We start from the raw sequence: 13809 nt of genomic DNA, 5'->3' as shown, positions 1-13809 counted from the left end.
GCCTCCAGAGCTGCCCAACCTCAACAGGGCTGTGTCCACCTAGTCTGCTACTGTGGGCACTGGTGGGCTCAAGTACAGACCACGACGGCTACAGCGGCCGCTAAAGTTTCAAGGACTCCTGCAAACGACTGAAGTCCCTTCTTGGGTTGGGGACAGCATAAGCTGCCACTTGACATCCCTCATTAAAGCTGAGGGTACAGATTTTTCCCTCCTTGGGATGTCAAGAGACCTTGGATTCCCAGAGATGCCTGGAGGCCTAGGGAGGGCATGGTGTCCATGCTATGAACAGAGTGACTGACTCCTACCAATTCATTCCAAAATGGCCTCTAGAAGTTCAGCATCCAGGAACACCCCTGACGCCAGGCCACCTAGGCTGGCTGTGAGGTTGGCAAGGCTGCTTGCTTGGTTCTGGACCGTCAGACAGCCTGGGGTGGCTGTAGCTGTATTCTGCCCTTTGACTAGAGTTGGCCCAGCCTCAAGAGCTTACTGGACTTACACTCAGTCACCACACGGCAACCACGGAGAGAAACTTGGGCCCAAGCTGCCACTGTACCGAAAGAAGAGTAATGCCACATGGTAGGGTCTCTGTTGTCCTGCATAACAAGTGTGTCATTGTCCCTTGGAGGTCTGGCCCAGCTGCTTCCACTAAGGGTAAGGGCAGCCAGAGCGGCTGACTGGACTTCAGGGCACACAGGCTAGCAAGAGGCCCCAAGGCACCTTCCCTTCCAGCCCCTGCCTGAGCAGATAGCCCAGTGCAGCTGGAGACAAAACTCTCACCCTACGAGTCCAGACACAGACTGACCCCAGGGAACAGGGAAGGCTTGCCTCCTTATCCCCAAGGCAGACTGGGAACCCAGCTCACAGCCCTACCCAAGGACTTGGGGGGAGAAGGGAGCAGGGGAGAGGTGCTGCAACAGGAGAGGCACCTAGGGTTCCCATTTCTGGGGTACACAGTGACAGGCATGCAGGCACACAGAAGAGAGATGGCCCCTCCTGGTGGCTTGGGCAGCAAGGTGAGCTCAGCAGGAGCCATGATGGTCTCCTCCCTGGGTGAAGATCATTTGGAAGACCGAGTATGGCTTAGGCACCCAGAGCCTATGACCAGCCATGCTCATGGCCTTGTGGCTGCACATGGCTTTGTGGCCAGGAGAATGGAACCAGGTAGAAACAATGGCTGTCTGGGCTAGAGGGAAGAAGCAGTACTTGTCTGACTTGCTCCAAGCCTAGGATGATCTGGCCCCTGGCCCCTCGTCTCCAACACTGGACCAGGCTTCAGCCTTGACCCAGCCAGCTTTACCAGGCCCCAGGCCCGTCAAGGACCCGCCACTGGCACAGAACCAGCTCAGCCTTTGCAAAGGCTCCAAACCCGAAGAACATCTTTGCAGAGAAGAATATTCTGGAGAAAGGGGACTGCCAGGGCTAGGGGTCAAGCTGCTTGCAGGGAGTACCTCCACCTAGAATCAGCCCTCAACGGGGCTGGGCCTCACACCCTTCTGACACCCCAGCTCCCAGCCCTTGTACAGAGGGAAGATGAGTTACCCACAGTTAGGATGGCAAATACGACACACATCAAGTGACTGGGGGAGCTGCCCAGGAGTATGGCGACAATTCTGAGCACAGCAGAAAAACGTGCTGGCACCAGTGAGTGATATCTGTCCCAGGCAATGGATAAGGAAAAAAAAGGGGGTTGGTGGTGGAGCTGAATGTCCACACTAATCATCCTATCTCCCAGGGATGCAGTAGGCTAGAGCCAACCTGATTATTTATGTCCATCATGAGTACAGGAGTAGGATATCACATGGAGAAAATAAAAGAAAAAATTACTACAATCAGTTACAACAGCTACAGAATGAGGGAGTTGGTGGTATACATACTAAATAAGAATGCCAGGATTGACTAGCAATGTCTGCCCCAGGCTCACTGTAGAGGAAAATCACAGGAAGGAGTTTTGGATCATTTAGTCATGCCTGCCACAGGTACAGAGAGGGCAAATTGCTGCATGTGGTAATAACACATGCTCTGGTCAGTCAGTGATGTCTGCACAGAAGGCAGAAAGGGTAAGGGCGGGCAGCAGCAATAATGAATCCCAGCAGGATCTGAGCACAATCTTCCATGGCTAGGAAGCTGAGGGGGATGGAGGCTATGTGTGGGCTGCGTATTTGCCATCTCTGAACTACAGGGCACCAGGAGAACCTGTTAGGAACCATGCAGAAGAGTGCGCCTCCCAGAAAGGAGTAACTGGGTTAGTATTTTTGTGAGAGCAGCAGATACCCAGGACAAGAGGTCCGGTGACAGCGGTGGCATGTGGCTCCCAGGTTAGCTCATTGGTTAGTTTTTTGAGTCGAGGTGAAGGGTGGACCTCCTTTACTACGAGACTCTCTAAGTTAGCTTCCACACTAAGCAGGTACTTACCAAGATCTCCCCCTTTGAGAATGTAAAGTTAGGGTTGTGGGTCAATCAAGAAAGAGGAGGAGGAGGAGGAGAGATGAAGGGACGTGAAGGGACGGAGGAAAAGCGGGAAAAGCACAATGACAGGAGAAAGAAGAGCAGAGGAACAAAAAAACAGCAAAAGAAAAAAATTACATGCTATTAATTATATTCACGGTGTTAATATTTAATTCATTATCTTCTTTCAAACAAACAAACAAAAAAAAGCAACAACATATGAACTACCTATAGCAAGCGCAAAAAAAAAGAAAATTCAAAACCATGCAATTGTTACATTTCTTCCCAATCTGGCTCTAAATCGTGCAAGATACAATAGCACAGCACCCCACCCTCACCCCAGTCTGACATGGGAAGGAGATTGGGGGGCAGTGGCAGAAACTGGACAGAACAAGCCCAACCAGACATGTAATGCTGGCATTATGAAGCCATTCACACATGTGCAAGGCCCCTGGAGCTGGGGTAGATCTAAAGGAAACCTGGGGGTTCTCCGGGTGTGGGATTCAAACCACCTCCATCTCTCCTGAGCTGCCTGTGGCACCTTCCATGGCTTCTATCTACCTGATTCACTTCTGGGGCCAAGAGTTAGGAAACACAATCTGCTTGCACACGCCTCAGGGTGATTGTTACACAATCCCCTGCTTTGGGGGTCAACTCTAATTCCACCTTAGATGTTAGATGAGGCCTTTGGGTGTTGGAATTTGCCCCCCAGGCCCTGTGGGAGCTGTAGCCCTAACAGCCGTGTGGACCAGCGGCTGAGAGAGTGAGTGGCCTGGTACTAAGGGGTCAGTTCCCATATCAAGTGCTATGATGGTGCTCAGTGCGCTGCTGTCCCCAGAAGAGAATGACAGCTGAGGCAGGGGAGCTACCTGATTGGGTATGGCCCTCTTCTTGTTCAGCTGTGTGCTCCTCTGCTGGGCACTGTAACAGAAGTAGAGAAGGCATGTTCAGGTGAGAGTGGGAGGGAGATGAAGAGAGGCCCTGGTGGCCCAGGCTAGGGTGTTTTCCCTAGGGGCACACTGACCCATTAAGGCTAGAGGCAAAGACATGGCCCCTGTATGTAGAGGACAGCTAGAGCACATGAAACAAGAAAAATGTGTCTGGCTAACCCTGGCTTCTAGAACCTTCTCACGAGCACTCCAGAAGCACCAGCTGTTTCCTACAAGTCACTGAACTTAAAGCCTCACAGAGCAGGTGTAAGATGCAGGGGAACAGGACAGGGAGCTGGCCCAGGGAGACCTTAGCACAACATAGTTGAGGTTTCTTCCCATTCTCTTCCCACCCCTGACCCTACATCAGTCTGGAAGTGGCTCTCAGAACAAGCCCTCCTAACTCTGGGGCTCGCTAGAAGGTCCTGACTCAAGCCAGGGACTACCTAAACCCATTACAGGAGGTTTCTGCATGTTCCCTCATCAACAGTCACATTCTCCTCCCTCACTTTTTAAAGGGAGATATAGCAGACACATGCAAGACCTCATGCATGCTGGGCTAGCTCTCCCCCCCAGGCCCACAGCAATTCTAGCTCCCTCTATCACTCTCTTGCGACAGGGTCTCACTATGTAGCCCTGGCTGTCCCGAATTTCACTATGTAGACCAGGCTGGCCAGGAACTGATAGAGATCTGTCTGCCTCAGCCTCCAAGTGCTGGGATTGTGCACTATTAGGTTTACAATCAATTTTGAGATAGGGCCTCAAGTAGCCCAGGCTGGCCTCCAACCCTACATGTAGCCTAAGATGACCTTGACTCCTGATCCTCTTGCCTTTACCAACCTAGTGCCTCCATACCTGGTTTATGAGGTGCTGGGGCTGGAACACAAGTCTTTGTGTATGCCAGGAAAGCACTCTGCACCCAGTCCCTCTAGGCAGGCCACTGTGTTCCCTCTCCTCATTGGTTTTGATACATGCACTGCTCTAACAATCACATAGCTACATAACCACCCGAAAACAACTGTGTCCTGTTACTTCTCTAAAAAAAAAAGTGTGCGTGTGCCTGTGTGAATTTATGTGCACCACACATGTGCAGGTGCCCCTGGAGGCCAGAGGCATTGGATCCCCGGGAGCTAGAGTTGCGGGTGGTTGTGAGCCACCTGATGTGGGTGCTGGGAACAGAACCCAGGTCCTCTGTAGAAGCAGCCAGTGCTCTTGACCACTCTGTCCTGTCTACAGCCCCATCTTGCTGCTCTAGTTGGACACCGCAGAAGACACCAACAGCAATACAGCTTGGCTGCATTCCTTGCCGGCTGCTCTGAGACTTCCTACAGCACAGACCAGCTGAGTCTCAAGCGGCAGTTAGCAGAGTGCAGGCTAGTAACCCCGGAAAGAGGGAAGAAGCTAGGCAGAGCATGAGTCTGAGCTCAGGTGGCCTGCACAGGGAGCCTGGGACCCAGCAGCACAGCTTCAGTCAGCAGCCGGACGGGCTGAGTGTGTTTGGAGGGATGGGCTCCTTATTCTGGGTTGGTAAGGACTGGAAAACTAAGAACCGATGTAGAGTAACACCCAGTGCTCTTCCTGACATTATCACACCAGGGCTTGCTTTACTGTGAAACTTTTGTCAATCTCTTGGGAGGCACATGCTTGTACAGTGGGGATCTAACCCCATGTGGCTTGTACACCAAGCACCTTTACCTGCCAAGCCATCTTACTGACCCTACACTTTTTTTTTTTTTTTTGAGGGAGGGTCTCCTGTGGTCCTGGCTAGCTTCTAACTCAGAAATACAGCAGAGGGTGACTCTGAACTCACCCCTGCCTCTGCCTCTTGTGGTGGGAGGATGGGTGTGTGCTGTCAGGTCCCTGTGACCTGTGCTAGACTTCCTGCATGCTAAGCAAGTGCTCGACCAACTGGGCCACACTAGCAGGCCTCAGGGCTTTCCCCTGGGCCCTGTCTGCCATGTTTTGAGGCAGTCTGAAGCCTAGGCCATTAGACAAAGAAGAAATATGTCCACACTGAAGGAGATGGGAGCAGACTACGCCATCATTACAGCAAGGCGGTGTAGTGACAAGGCCCAGAAGCCACCATTACAGCAAGGCTGTGGAGTGACAAGGCCCAGAAGCCACCATTACAGCAAGGCTGTGGAGTGACAAGGCCCAGAAGCAGTACACCGTGAGTGCTTGGTGGCCCCTCAAAGAGCAGCCAAGACAGAGACACCTCTCCCCGGCCCTAACCAGAGCCTTGGGGACCATGGCAGGTCATCTAAATTCTTCTCCTCAGCCTGCCTACAGGGCAGTCCTGGCAAGGGGTGTGGCCACCAGCTGCTGTGTCCACCCTGACACACTGGCTGATGGTCCTCCCTCCCAGCCTCCAGCCCTCAGGAGTTCCTGGCCTGTGGCCACTGCTGTCAGGACGTCTTTGGACGGGTCCCTCCAGGTCTCATCTGCGGCTCTCCTCAGCCACCCACTCACTCCCCATCTGTGAGTCCTAGGGGCAGGCACTTGGGTGTCTTACCCACTGTCCTCTTCACAAGGCCTGGCGGGGCCCTGGCTGAAGGAGGGGCTCTGCTGTAATCCAGGGGCTCCTGGAACATCCCCCACAGGCACCCCGGGTCACACACCAGGGAAAAAGGCACACAGCAGGCAATACCCACCCTGTGACCAGCTCCTCAGTATAGTAACAGCTGGGGACGAGGGAAGGCCCCGGAATCCAGAGAAAGAAGTGGAGTGGTCAAAGGAAAAACAGGAGAGAGTGTGAGAAGGAACTGTGGATGAAGTGTGAGAAGCAGAGACATTGAGGTGAGGAAACTGGCAGCCACCAATCCGGGGCCACGCTGTCCACGCACGGTCGGGAGAGCGAGACTCACAGCCACCGTCCTCAGAGGGGCTTCTGATCATTCACTCACTCACTTCTCGCAGCCCCTGTGTGCCCAGCCCAGAAGAGATGCTTCATCAGCTTTGCCCAGAGCACGACATAAACTTCAAGCCTTGTGCCCTGTCAAGAGGTCTCCAGAACCCTAAGGTCAGGCCCCACAGCCACCCTCTGGACGTCCAGGAGCCCTGAACACACTGTCCTGTCTGACTTTGCACAGGAAATTCCTGTGGGCAGGTGGACCTGGCTGGGATTGCTGACTGCTCCACCCGGGGGCCAGGCATCAAAGCACACCACTAGTATATAGATGTGTGTGGTATGGTCCTATTAGCCCCATCTGAGAGAACCCATACCAGTCCCCACAACACCCCTAGTGGCACTCAGGTCTCCCCAGCTGGTCCAGTGCTATGGTTGACCCTGGGCCAATGCACCAGATGCCACACCTGGCTTACGTGGTCTAACCCAGGGCCGTGCACATGTTGGCAAGTGTGCTAACCACGGAGACAGACAGACCCAGCCCAACGCTCTGGTTTTCAATGTATAGTGTCTACGTGGAAAGCAAAGCGTGCGAGGGCTCTGCTCGTGAAAGGCCAGGATCTGGATGTATGTTGGTCCATGAAAGGCTCTGAGAAGTCCTGCAGGGTGTGAACCTGGCTGGCCTCCCCCTTCCCTAAGTTACTATCCACAGAACCCCCACTTTGTCCTTGAGATGTCCACAGGCAGCCTGCTGGGTGAGGGCGCTATCACAGAAGTCACGATGAGCCCCAAAAGCTTCAAGGTCCTCTCAAATGGCTCTGCACTGTGCCCAGCATTCCCACCAGGCAGACAGACATTCTGGTGCTGGGGTGGGAATGGGTGCTGCCCTCGTCACTGGCTGTATAAGTACATACTTGGCAAATCCAATGAAGTCTTCATGGTTCGTGTTGATGTAGGACTGCTCAATGTCAATCAGAAGAAGAATCTAGAGGAAAGTAGAGGTGGCTGTGAGTATAGAGTACAGAACAGCAAGGAAGGCAGTAAGCACAGTGCTTTCTGTACATACATGTACACACACACACACACACACACACACACACACACACACACACACACACCCCAGCAGGCTCCTAGGCAGGAGCTCAGCAGGAAGGCTGGATCACCAGGATAAGGGTAGATCTGCATGCAGGGGAAAAGAGCCCCACAGGAAGACTGGGCTAAAGGGACGTGCCTGGTGGCCCAATGGTGCTCATGTGCACAGCCTTGACGGCGATCATGAGAACTTGTGTCTTCCTTTGGCCCATGACCCACCTGGAATCTGGGGCCTACTGCTGCTAAGTTAGGGATGTGGATTGGGTTCACTCTCCTTTTTTCTCTTTTACTGGTACTGCTGGGCTGGAAGTCAGGACCTGATACATGCCAGGCTAGCACTCTACCACTGAGATGCACCTGAGCCGGCTTCCCATCACAGTGCACTGTGACTTCAGACTAGCCTCTGATCTATCTCATCGGTGCTCTTCTCACACTGAAAAGCACACGCATGCTTGCAGCACACCTCCATGACAATATAGGTACATATTATATTGAACACAAAATGGTGTGGACCGCATGGTGACTACTGCTGCCTAGCAAAGTTCCAGCATTTCAACACTGCAGATCACACTTCTCCAGCACCTTTTTATGTTCATTTTTTAAATTTATTTTTTATTTTTTTATTTTCATTTTTAATGATTCTCAATATTAATGCCTTTCCCTTCAGGAAATTTTGTTTGGGTTTTGATAAAAGGATAAAAATGTGTACAATGGTAGTCTCTCTACACAAAGTAATTCTTTGGAGAAAAAAATCCCTGCCACCATGGAACCAGGAATCCCATTGTGCCCTTCTTTTTTTTTTTTTTTTTTTAAAATTTATTTATTTATTATGTATACAGCATATATGCTTACAGGCCAGAAGAGGGCACCAGATCTCATTACAGATGGTTGTGAGCCACCATGTGGTTGCTGGGAATTGAACTCAGGACCTTTGGAAGAACAAGCAGTGCTCTTAACCTCTGAGCCATCTCTACAACCCACCCATTGTGCCCTTCTAATTACACCAAGGACAGGAAAGTTAGAGATTTGCTGGACACACCTGATCCCAAGGATGAGATGCCTACAATTCAAATCCAGAGCCTAGGGCCATTAAGGTCAAGAGTTCAGTTAGTAAATACAGAGAAATCAGAATGTTACCGTACATCAGGACCTTCCCTTTTGTTATGAGGGGAACAGGCCCATATAGTAAGACTAAGAAACTGTACTGGAGTGCCTGGTCCCCAGAAGACCTTTTCTCAAGGTCAGTCATTTGGATAAAGGTCTCCATTCCTTCTGGAGATTGAGGAAAGTTCCTGCTTGCTAAAGTGGCCAGTCTCCTTATCTCTGGCCAGAGGAATTGATGGTCCTTCCATTAACATATGACTGCTGTCTACTGTCAAGGTCAGTAGAATGCTAGATTCCTCAAGCCCTGATCTCAAGCCATACCCCGGCTCACATGCCCCTATAGAGTCTAAAAGGTGTATTTTTTCCCAATTAAATGCTGCTGGAAGCCATCTTGATTCGTCCTCAGATGGTGTCCATCCCTGTGTCATACCCCCCTCCCCACTACTCCACACATCCTTTGTCACAGCTACATTCTGAATTCAAGCCAGCCAGGGTAAAGCATTGCTCCGTTTTCTTCTTTCCTTCCCTTTTCCCTTCCTTCCTTCCTTTTGGTTTTATGAGACAAGGTTTTATGAGCAATCTCACACGCACCACCACTAAAAGGTTCATGAGGTGCTGGGGATGGAACCCAATGTTGTGGAATGATCCTTCTGTACACTGTGAAGATCTGTCACTTGGATTTGTTTAATAAAAGGCTAAACAGCCAATAGCTCGGCAGGATTTGGGGGCAGAGAGAACACTGGGAAGAAGAAGGGCAGAGACAGTAGAGTCTCCAGCCAGAGGCTAAAGAAACTGGGCAGTACCGAGGACAAGTAATAAAGCTACGAGGCAGAAAGTAAACGAATAGAAATGGGTTAATTTAAGTCATAGAGCTAGTTAGAAACAAGCCGAGGCTATCAGCTGAACTTTCATAATTAGTAGGAAGTCTCCATGTCGTGATTTGGGAGCTGGCAGGAGGGACAGAAAAATCTGCTTACAACCCAGGGCTTTGTGAATGCTGGAAGCAGTCTGCCGTTGTTTTATTTCAAGACGGTCTCACTATGTAAGGCGGTCTGTCTGGCCTTGAACTCTTGAGAGTCCTGCTCACTCTTCACACTAATGATGACGTCTGCACCATTAGCCGTGGAAGCAAATCTAAGAGGCCTGGTGCCAAGTGAAGATTTAAGGACATAGAAGCCAGTTTCTTTGCCATCAATGGTAAAGGTGTTTTGGGGAAACTCACCAGAGAAATAAGCAGACACAATATGGATACTTGTATTAGTTTACATTTAAGCACCTGTAATGAGGTCCCATAATTATATATTTATTTTATTTCATATTTATATGCATGAGACCAGCATGTATTGTCTGTTCACCAAGTGCATGCCTAGTGCTTACTACATCAGAAGTAGGTATGGGATCCCCTGGAACTGGATTCACAGATGGTTGTGAGCCAACACATGGATGCTGGGAACAAAATCTGGGTCCGCTGACCATGTAACCAATGAGGCATCTCTCTAGCCCCCTATCTGAAGGATTAATGACAGCCCAGGGTATGGAAAGGGGCAGCAGAGATTCTGGTGTGGAAGGGGCTGCAGGTCCACTCTCCTCCAGAGAGTCCCAGTCATCCTCTGGGAGGCAAGGGCAGCCCTAAAAAGGTACAGTATATTCACTGTAGAAAAATGACCCAACAGCTGGGCAGTGGTGGCACATGCCTTTAATCCCAGCACTTGGGAGGCAGAGGTAGGCAGATCTCTGTGAGTTTGAGGCCAGCCTGGTCTACAGAGCAAGATCCAGGACAGGCACCAAAACTACACAGAGAAACCCTGTCTCGGAAAGAAAAAAACAAACAAACAAAAACAACAAGCCCCAACAATGGAGAACGTCAACCTACAGACCCTACACATTGGGCCAGGGTCGAAAATCAGAGTCACATGGAGTCTCCCCAAAGCACTGTGGGGAAAGGCCCCGGCAAACAAGAAACCACCTTGGTCTTCAGAAAATGAATATTTAGTTGCATCATAGAGCAATCTAATCTGTAGCTGTACAAAGACATTAACATCACCTGAACAACACGTGATGGGGAGGCTAGGGTACAGGCTGGCACTGGGAATGGTGGAGACTGATGAGTGGTGGTGAGGGACAAAGTCTCGGGCAGCCCAGACTGGTGGGTGGAACTCAGTGTGCAGTCAAGGGATGGCAGGAACTTTCTGATCCTCCTGCTTCCAGCTCCCAAGTGTAGGATGACAACCGTGCACTATCACACCCTGCTTATTGGGTGCTAGTGATGGAAACCAGGGCTTCAGACAGGCTAAGCAAGTGCTACACCAACAGAGTCATGGTCCTGGACCTCAGAATGCATCTCTGGAGCTGGTGAGATGGCTCAGCAGATGAGAGGCTTACTTTGGAAGCCTGGTGACCTGAGTTTGACCCCCCCAGAACTTCTACATAAAGAGAGGAGGAGCAACAACTCCTCGGAGATGTCCTCTGGCCTCCACATGCAAGCTGTGGAAAACACATTTGAAATGAACAATTATAATAATAATAAAAAAGTAACCTCGCAGAACTATACTCTTAATATTTCCTACACATGAACAGACAGGAAAAGGAACAGCGAACTGGTACAATACCTGGTCCTTGGTTCTCCCCTCTCGCTCCCTGATGTAGGTGGTGACGATTCGCTCTGTCTCCTCTCGCAACCGGGGGTAGGAACTGAGCTGGGGGACAAGTAGAAAGGCTGAGATGGCAAGGTCTTCATGGCCAGGCCAGAGAGAAACATAAACCAAGTGCAAGGATGAAACAGGGAAAAACATGAGGGGCACCAGGTCCCCAGTTTGCTCTTGTCTCCCGGCTCAGGAGCTAGGAGACAAGGGCATGCCGGTTGGTCGGTCGGTCGGTCGGTCAGTCGGGGCAGGTGGGGTAAAAAGGGGAGAGCGTGGCCTTGCATGCTGAGAGCCGCTTTGCAAAGCCAGCGATTGGAGGTGGAAAGTGGCAGAGAAAGTGAGTGACATGCTTTTGTCACCCAGAGGTGCCAGACATCCCCCTCCCGCCCAGCATTAGGTGAAGGCAGGACAAACTGATGGCCCTCACAGAGCATTCAAATGATCATGGTGCCCTGCTCCAGAATAACAGAGACAGCATCTGGGTTATCAAGCTCAGGGAACCCTTTGCTGGAAACTGTCCCCTGATCATTGTGAATTTGGCACCCATATGGCCACGCCTTAGACCCCTCTGGGAAAGTGAATGATCTGAGCCACACGTGTGGGGAGCCACACCTTCCCCAGCTGGGGAGAGATGCTGCTAAATGCACCCTAACACGGGAACACGGAGCTGGACATGCAGTGGTCAGGGACGGGATCTAGGAGTGGGAACAGCTTCACAGTGACTGTGCTTGGACATGTCAAAGGGGACTCCACTGGACCCCACAACTGAAAAGGTGGGGCCCATGTGTGTTCTGCCACCCAGAGTCTGAGGTGGCAGCTGAGGTGGAGAAGGTGACAGGTGTGCCTAGCAGGGTTCCTTCGAGGCAGGACTGTCCAGATGCTCAGGGCTGATACCATGGAAGAAATGAGGTGGGAACTGATGAGGGACAGGAGGAGCAAGGCCTGTTACCTTCTCAGCACACTTTTTAATGACCGTGGCTAGCTCCGACACCACCAGGTCAACACACTTCAAACTCGGCTCTTTGAGTTTTACAAGCTGTTTTTTCACGATGGCTTCAAAGGCCATGTCGGGGGTGAAGAGCCCCGTCCTGGGTCATGCGGAGAAGGGCGGGACGAGGTTGAGAGACACCCAGGGGTAGTGCAGGCCACACGCACAAACGCACACATAGGACGGGAGATGGAGAGAGAAAGAGAGAGAAGAAACAAGAATGAGCCGGTTAGTGCATGCGCAGAAAAGCCTGCACCCATATATGTCTTGGAAGCTGTTTGGAATCAGCAAGGCCTGGGAGAGCAGAGGGCTGGTCTACAGTTCAAGGCTAAGTGCTACAGGATACTGTCATCATAGGGCCATAGGTATGTGATCGAACCTCAAATGGTCACTTCAGTGACAATGGCCCCTAGGATGACAATCAGCAGCCACTCTAGGTTCTGGTTTTTGAACCGGTCTCGTGGTCTCACACAACAATGATAGCCTCCAACTTGGCATATGACTAAGGATGACCTTGAACTTCTGATCTTCCTACTTCCAACTCCTGAATCCTGGGATCACAGGTATGAGCTATCCATACATGGTCTATATGATGCTAAGGATGGAACCCCAAGCTTCGTGCAGGCAAGCACTCTGCAAACTCACCCTACCCTGACCCCAGCCCTTGCCTGGCTGGTTTTTTGTTTTGGTTTTTTCTTTTGCTCTGTTTTCCTGGAGAAGTTGAGGAAGCAAGTGGGGACTTTGCTCCAGTAGAACAGGCAGCTCAAGCAGAAATTCTCTGCCATTTCAGAGGGCTGGGGACGTTGAGGTCCCACAAGCAGATGTCCTCTCTTCCTCCCCCCACCCCCCAGCACTTCAGCTGCTTGGCAGGAGGGTACTGTCCTGAGAACTAGCCCTCCCAGAGGAGCCTGGCGGGTTGGTGAGAATGGAGACAGTTGCCCATGGAGGGGAGGATACAAAGGTCTTCATGAGCAGGAACACTGAGTATAGATTTACATGGGAGGGTGGGGAAGAAACGTGGACAGCATAGGGCACACGAAAGCTGTCAGGGCCGCTGTGGAGCCCAAGCAGCTTTGGGAATCTGGGCACTGAGTTCGCATTATGCCACCAGTTTTATGCTCTTTCCAGGGCCATGAGGACAGAGAAGTGACTCGTTCCAGAGAAGCCAGGCATTTGTCATTTGTCAAGGGGGACATCAGGGGAGCTTCAAGTATCTTGGCCTCCAACAGCTCAAGCGGGGAGCCCCAATCTGCTTCCCTAGCAAGCAGCAAAGCAACACAGCCAGATGATACCCCCATTCCACCATATGCATGCTGGGCTTGGTATCAGGGTCCCAGGAGGCCTATCACCCTCTAGCTGGTTCTCAGAAGCCCAGCATTCCCCCACCCCCTCCTGAGTGGGTCCAGACTGACCCATTCCCATCCCTTCAGGATTCTGGGAAATGAGGTAACCTGGGGCCTGATACCAAGCCTGCGGCCCCATGTCCGCGGGTGCGGTACCTTGCTGGTGCATTGCCTAACTGTACTGATAAGCTCCTGGATAACCAGGTCCACGCATTTCAGACAGGGCTCTTTCAGCTTGACCACCTGCTTTTTCACAATGGCCTCGAACGCCAAGTCCGGCGTGAAGAGCCCAGTTCTAAAAAGGTCCGGACCCAGTGGGGAAGCAGGGAAAGATAAGTCAGAGAGAAACAAAGGTGGTCAGCCACTTTCTAAGCATGGCTAGGTCCCTGATAAGGAAGGCCATCCCATTAAAGCTAGGGGT

General features: G+C 51.5%; 1 protein-coding gene across 13 annotated transcripts in view; it reads right to left on the bottom strand.

The window, feature by feature from the left end:
- The window catches only part of Dnm2 (dynamin 2), a 91277-nt gene that overhangs the window by 15481 nt on the left and 61987 nt on the right, over nucleotides 1–13809 (bottom strand). For 4 of the 13 annotated variants that reach the window (XM_076575813.1, XM_042280504.2, XM_006986992.4 and 1 more), the window contains 4 exons: nucleotides 13545–13683; nucleotides 11025–11111; nucleotides 7134–7204; nucleotides 3315–3366 (listed from right to left, as the gene is read on the bottom strand). In XM_076575813.1, the coding sequence (XP_076431928.1) occupies nucleotides 3315–3366; nucleotides 7134–7204; nucleotides 11025–11111; nucleotides 13545–13683 (349 nt within the window). Of the gene's footprint in view, nucleotides 1–2412; nucleotides 2425–3314; nucleotides 3367–7133; nucleotides 7205–11024; nucleotides 11112–12006; nucleotides 12146–13544; nucleotides 13684–13809 lie in introns of all 13 variants that reach the window. The other 9 variants (XM_042280503.2, XM_006986994.4, XM_006986995.4 and 6 more) reach the window with 3 other exon arrangements.

Source organism: Peromyscus maniculatus, chromosome 7 (genome assembly GCF_049852395.1).
Source record: "Peromyscus maniculatus bairdii isolate BWxNUB_F1_BW_parent chromosome 7, HU_Pman_BW_mat_3.1, whole genome shotgun sequence".
NCBI classification, from domain to species: domain Eukaryota; kingdom Metazoa; phylum Chordata; class Mammalia; order Rodentia; family Cricetidae; genus Peromyscus; species Peromyscus maniculatus.
The sequence above is the reverse complement of the archived record's forward strand: the minus strand, read 5'-3'. Positions and strand labels throughout refer to the sequence as shown.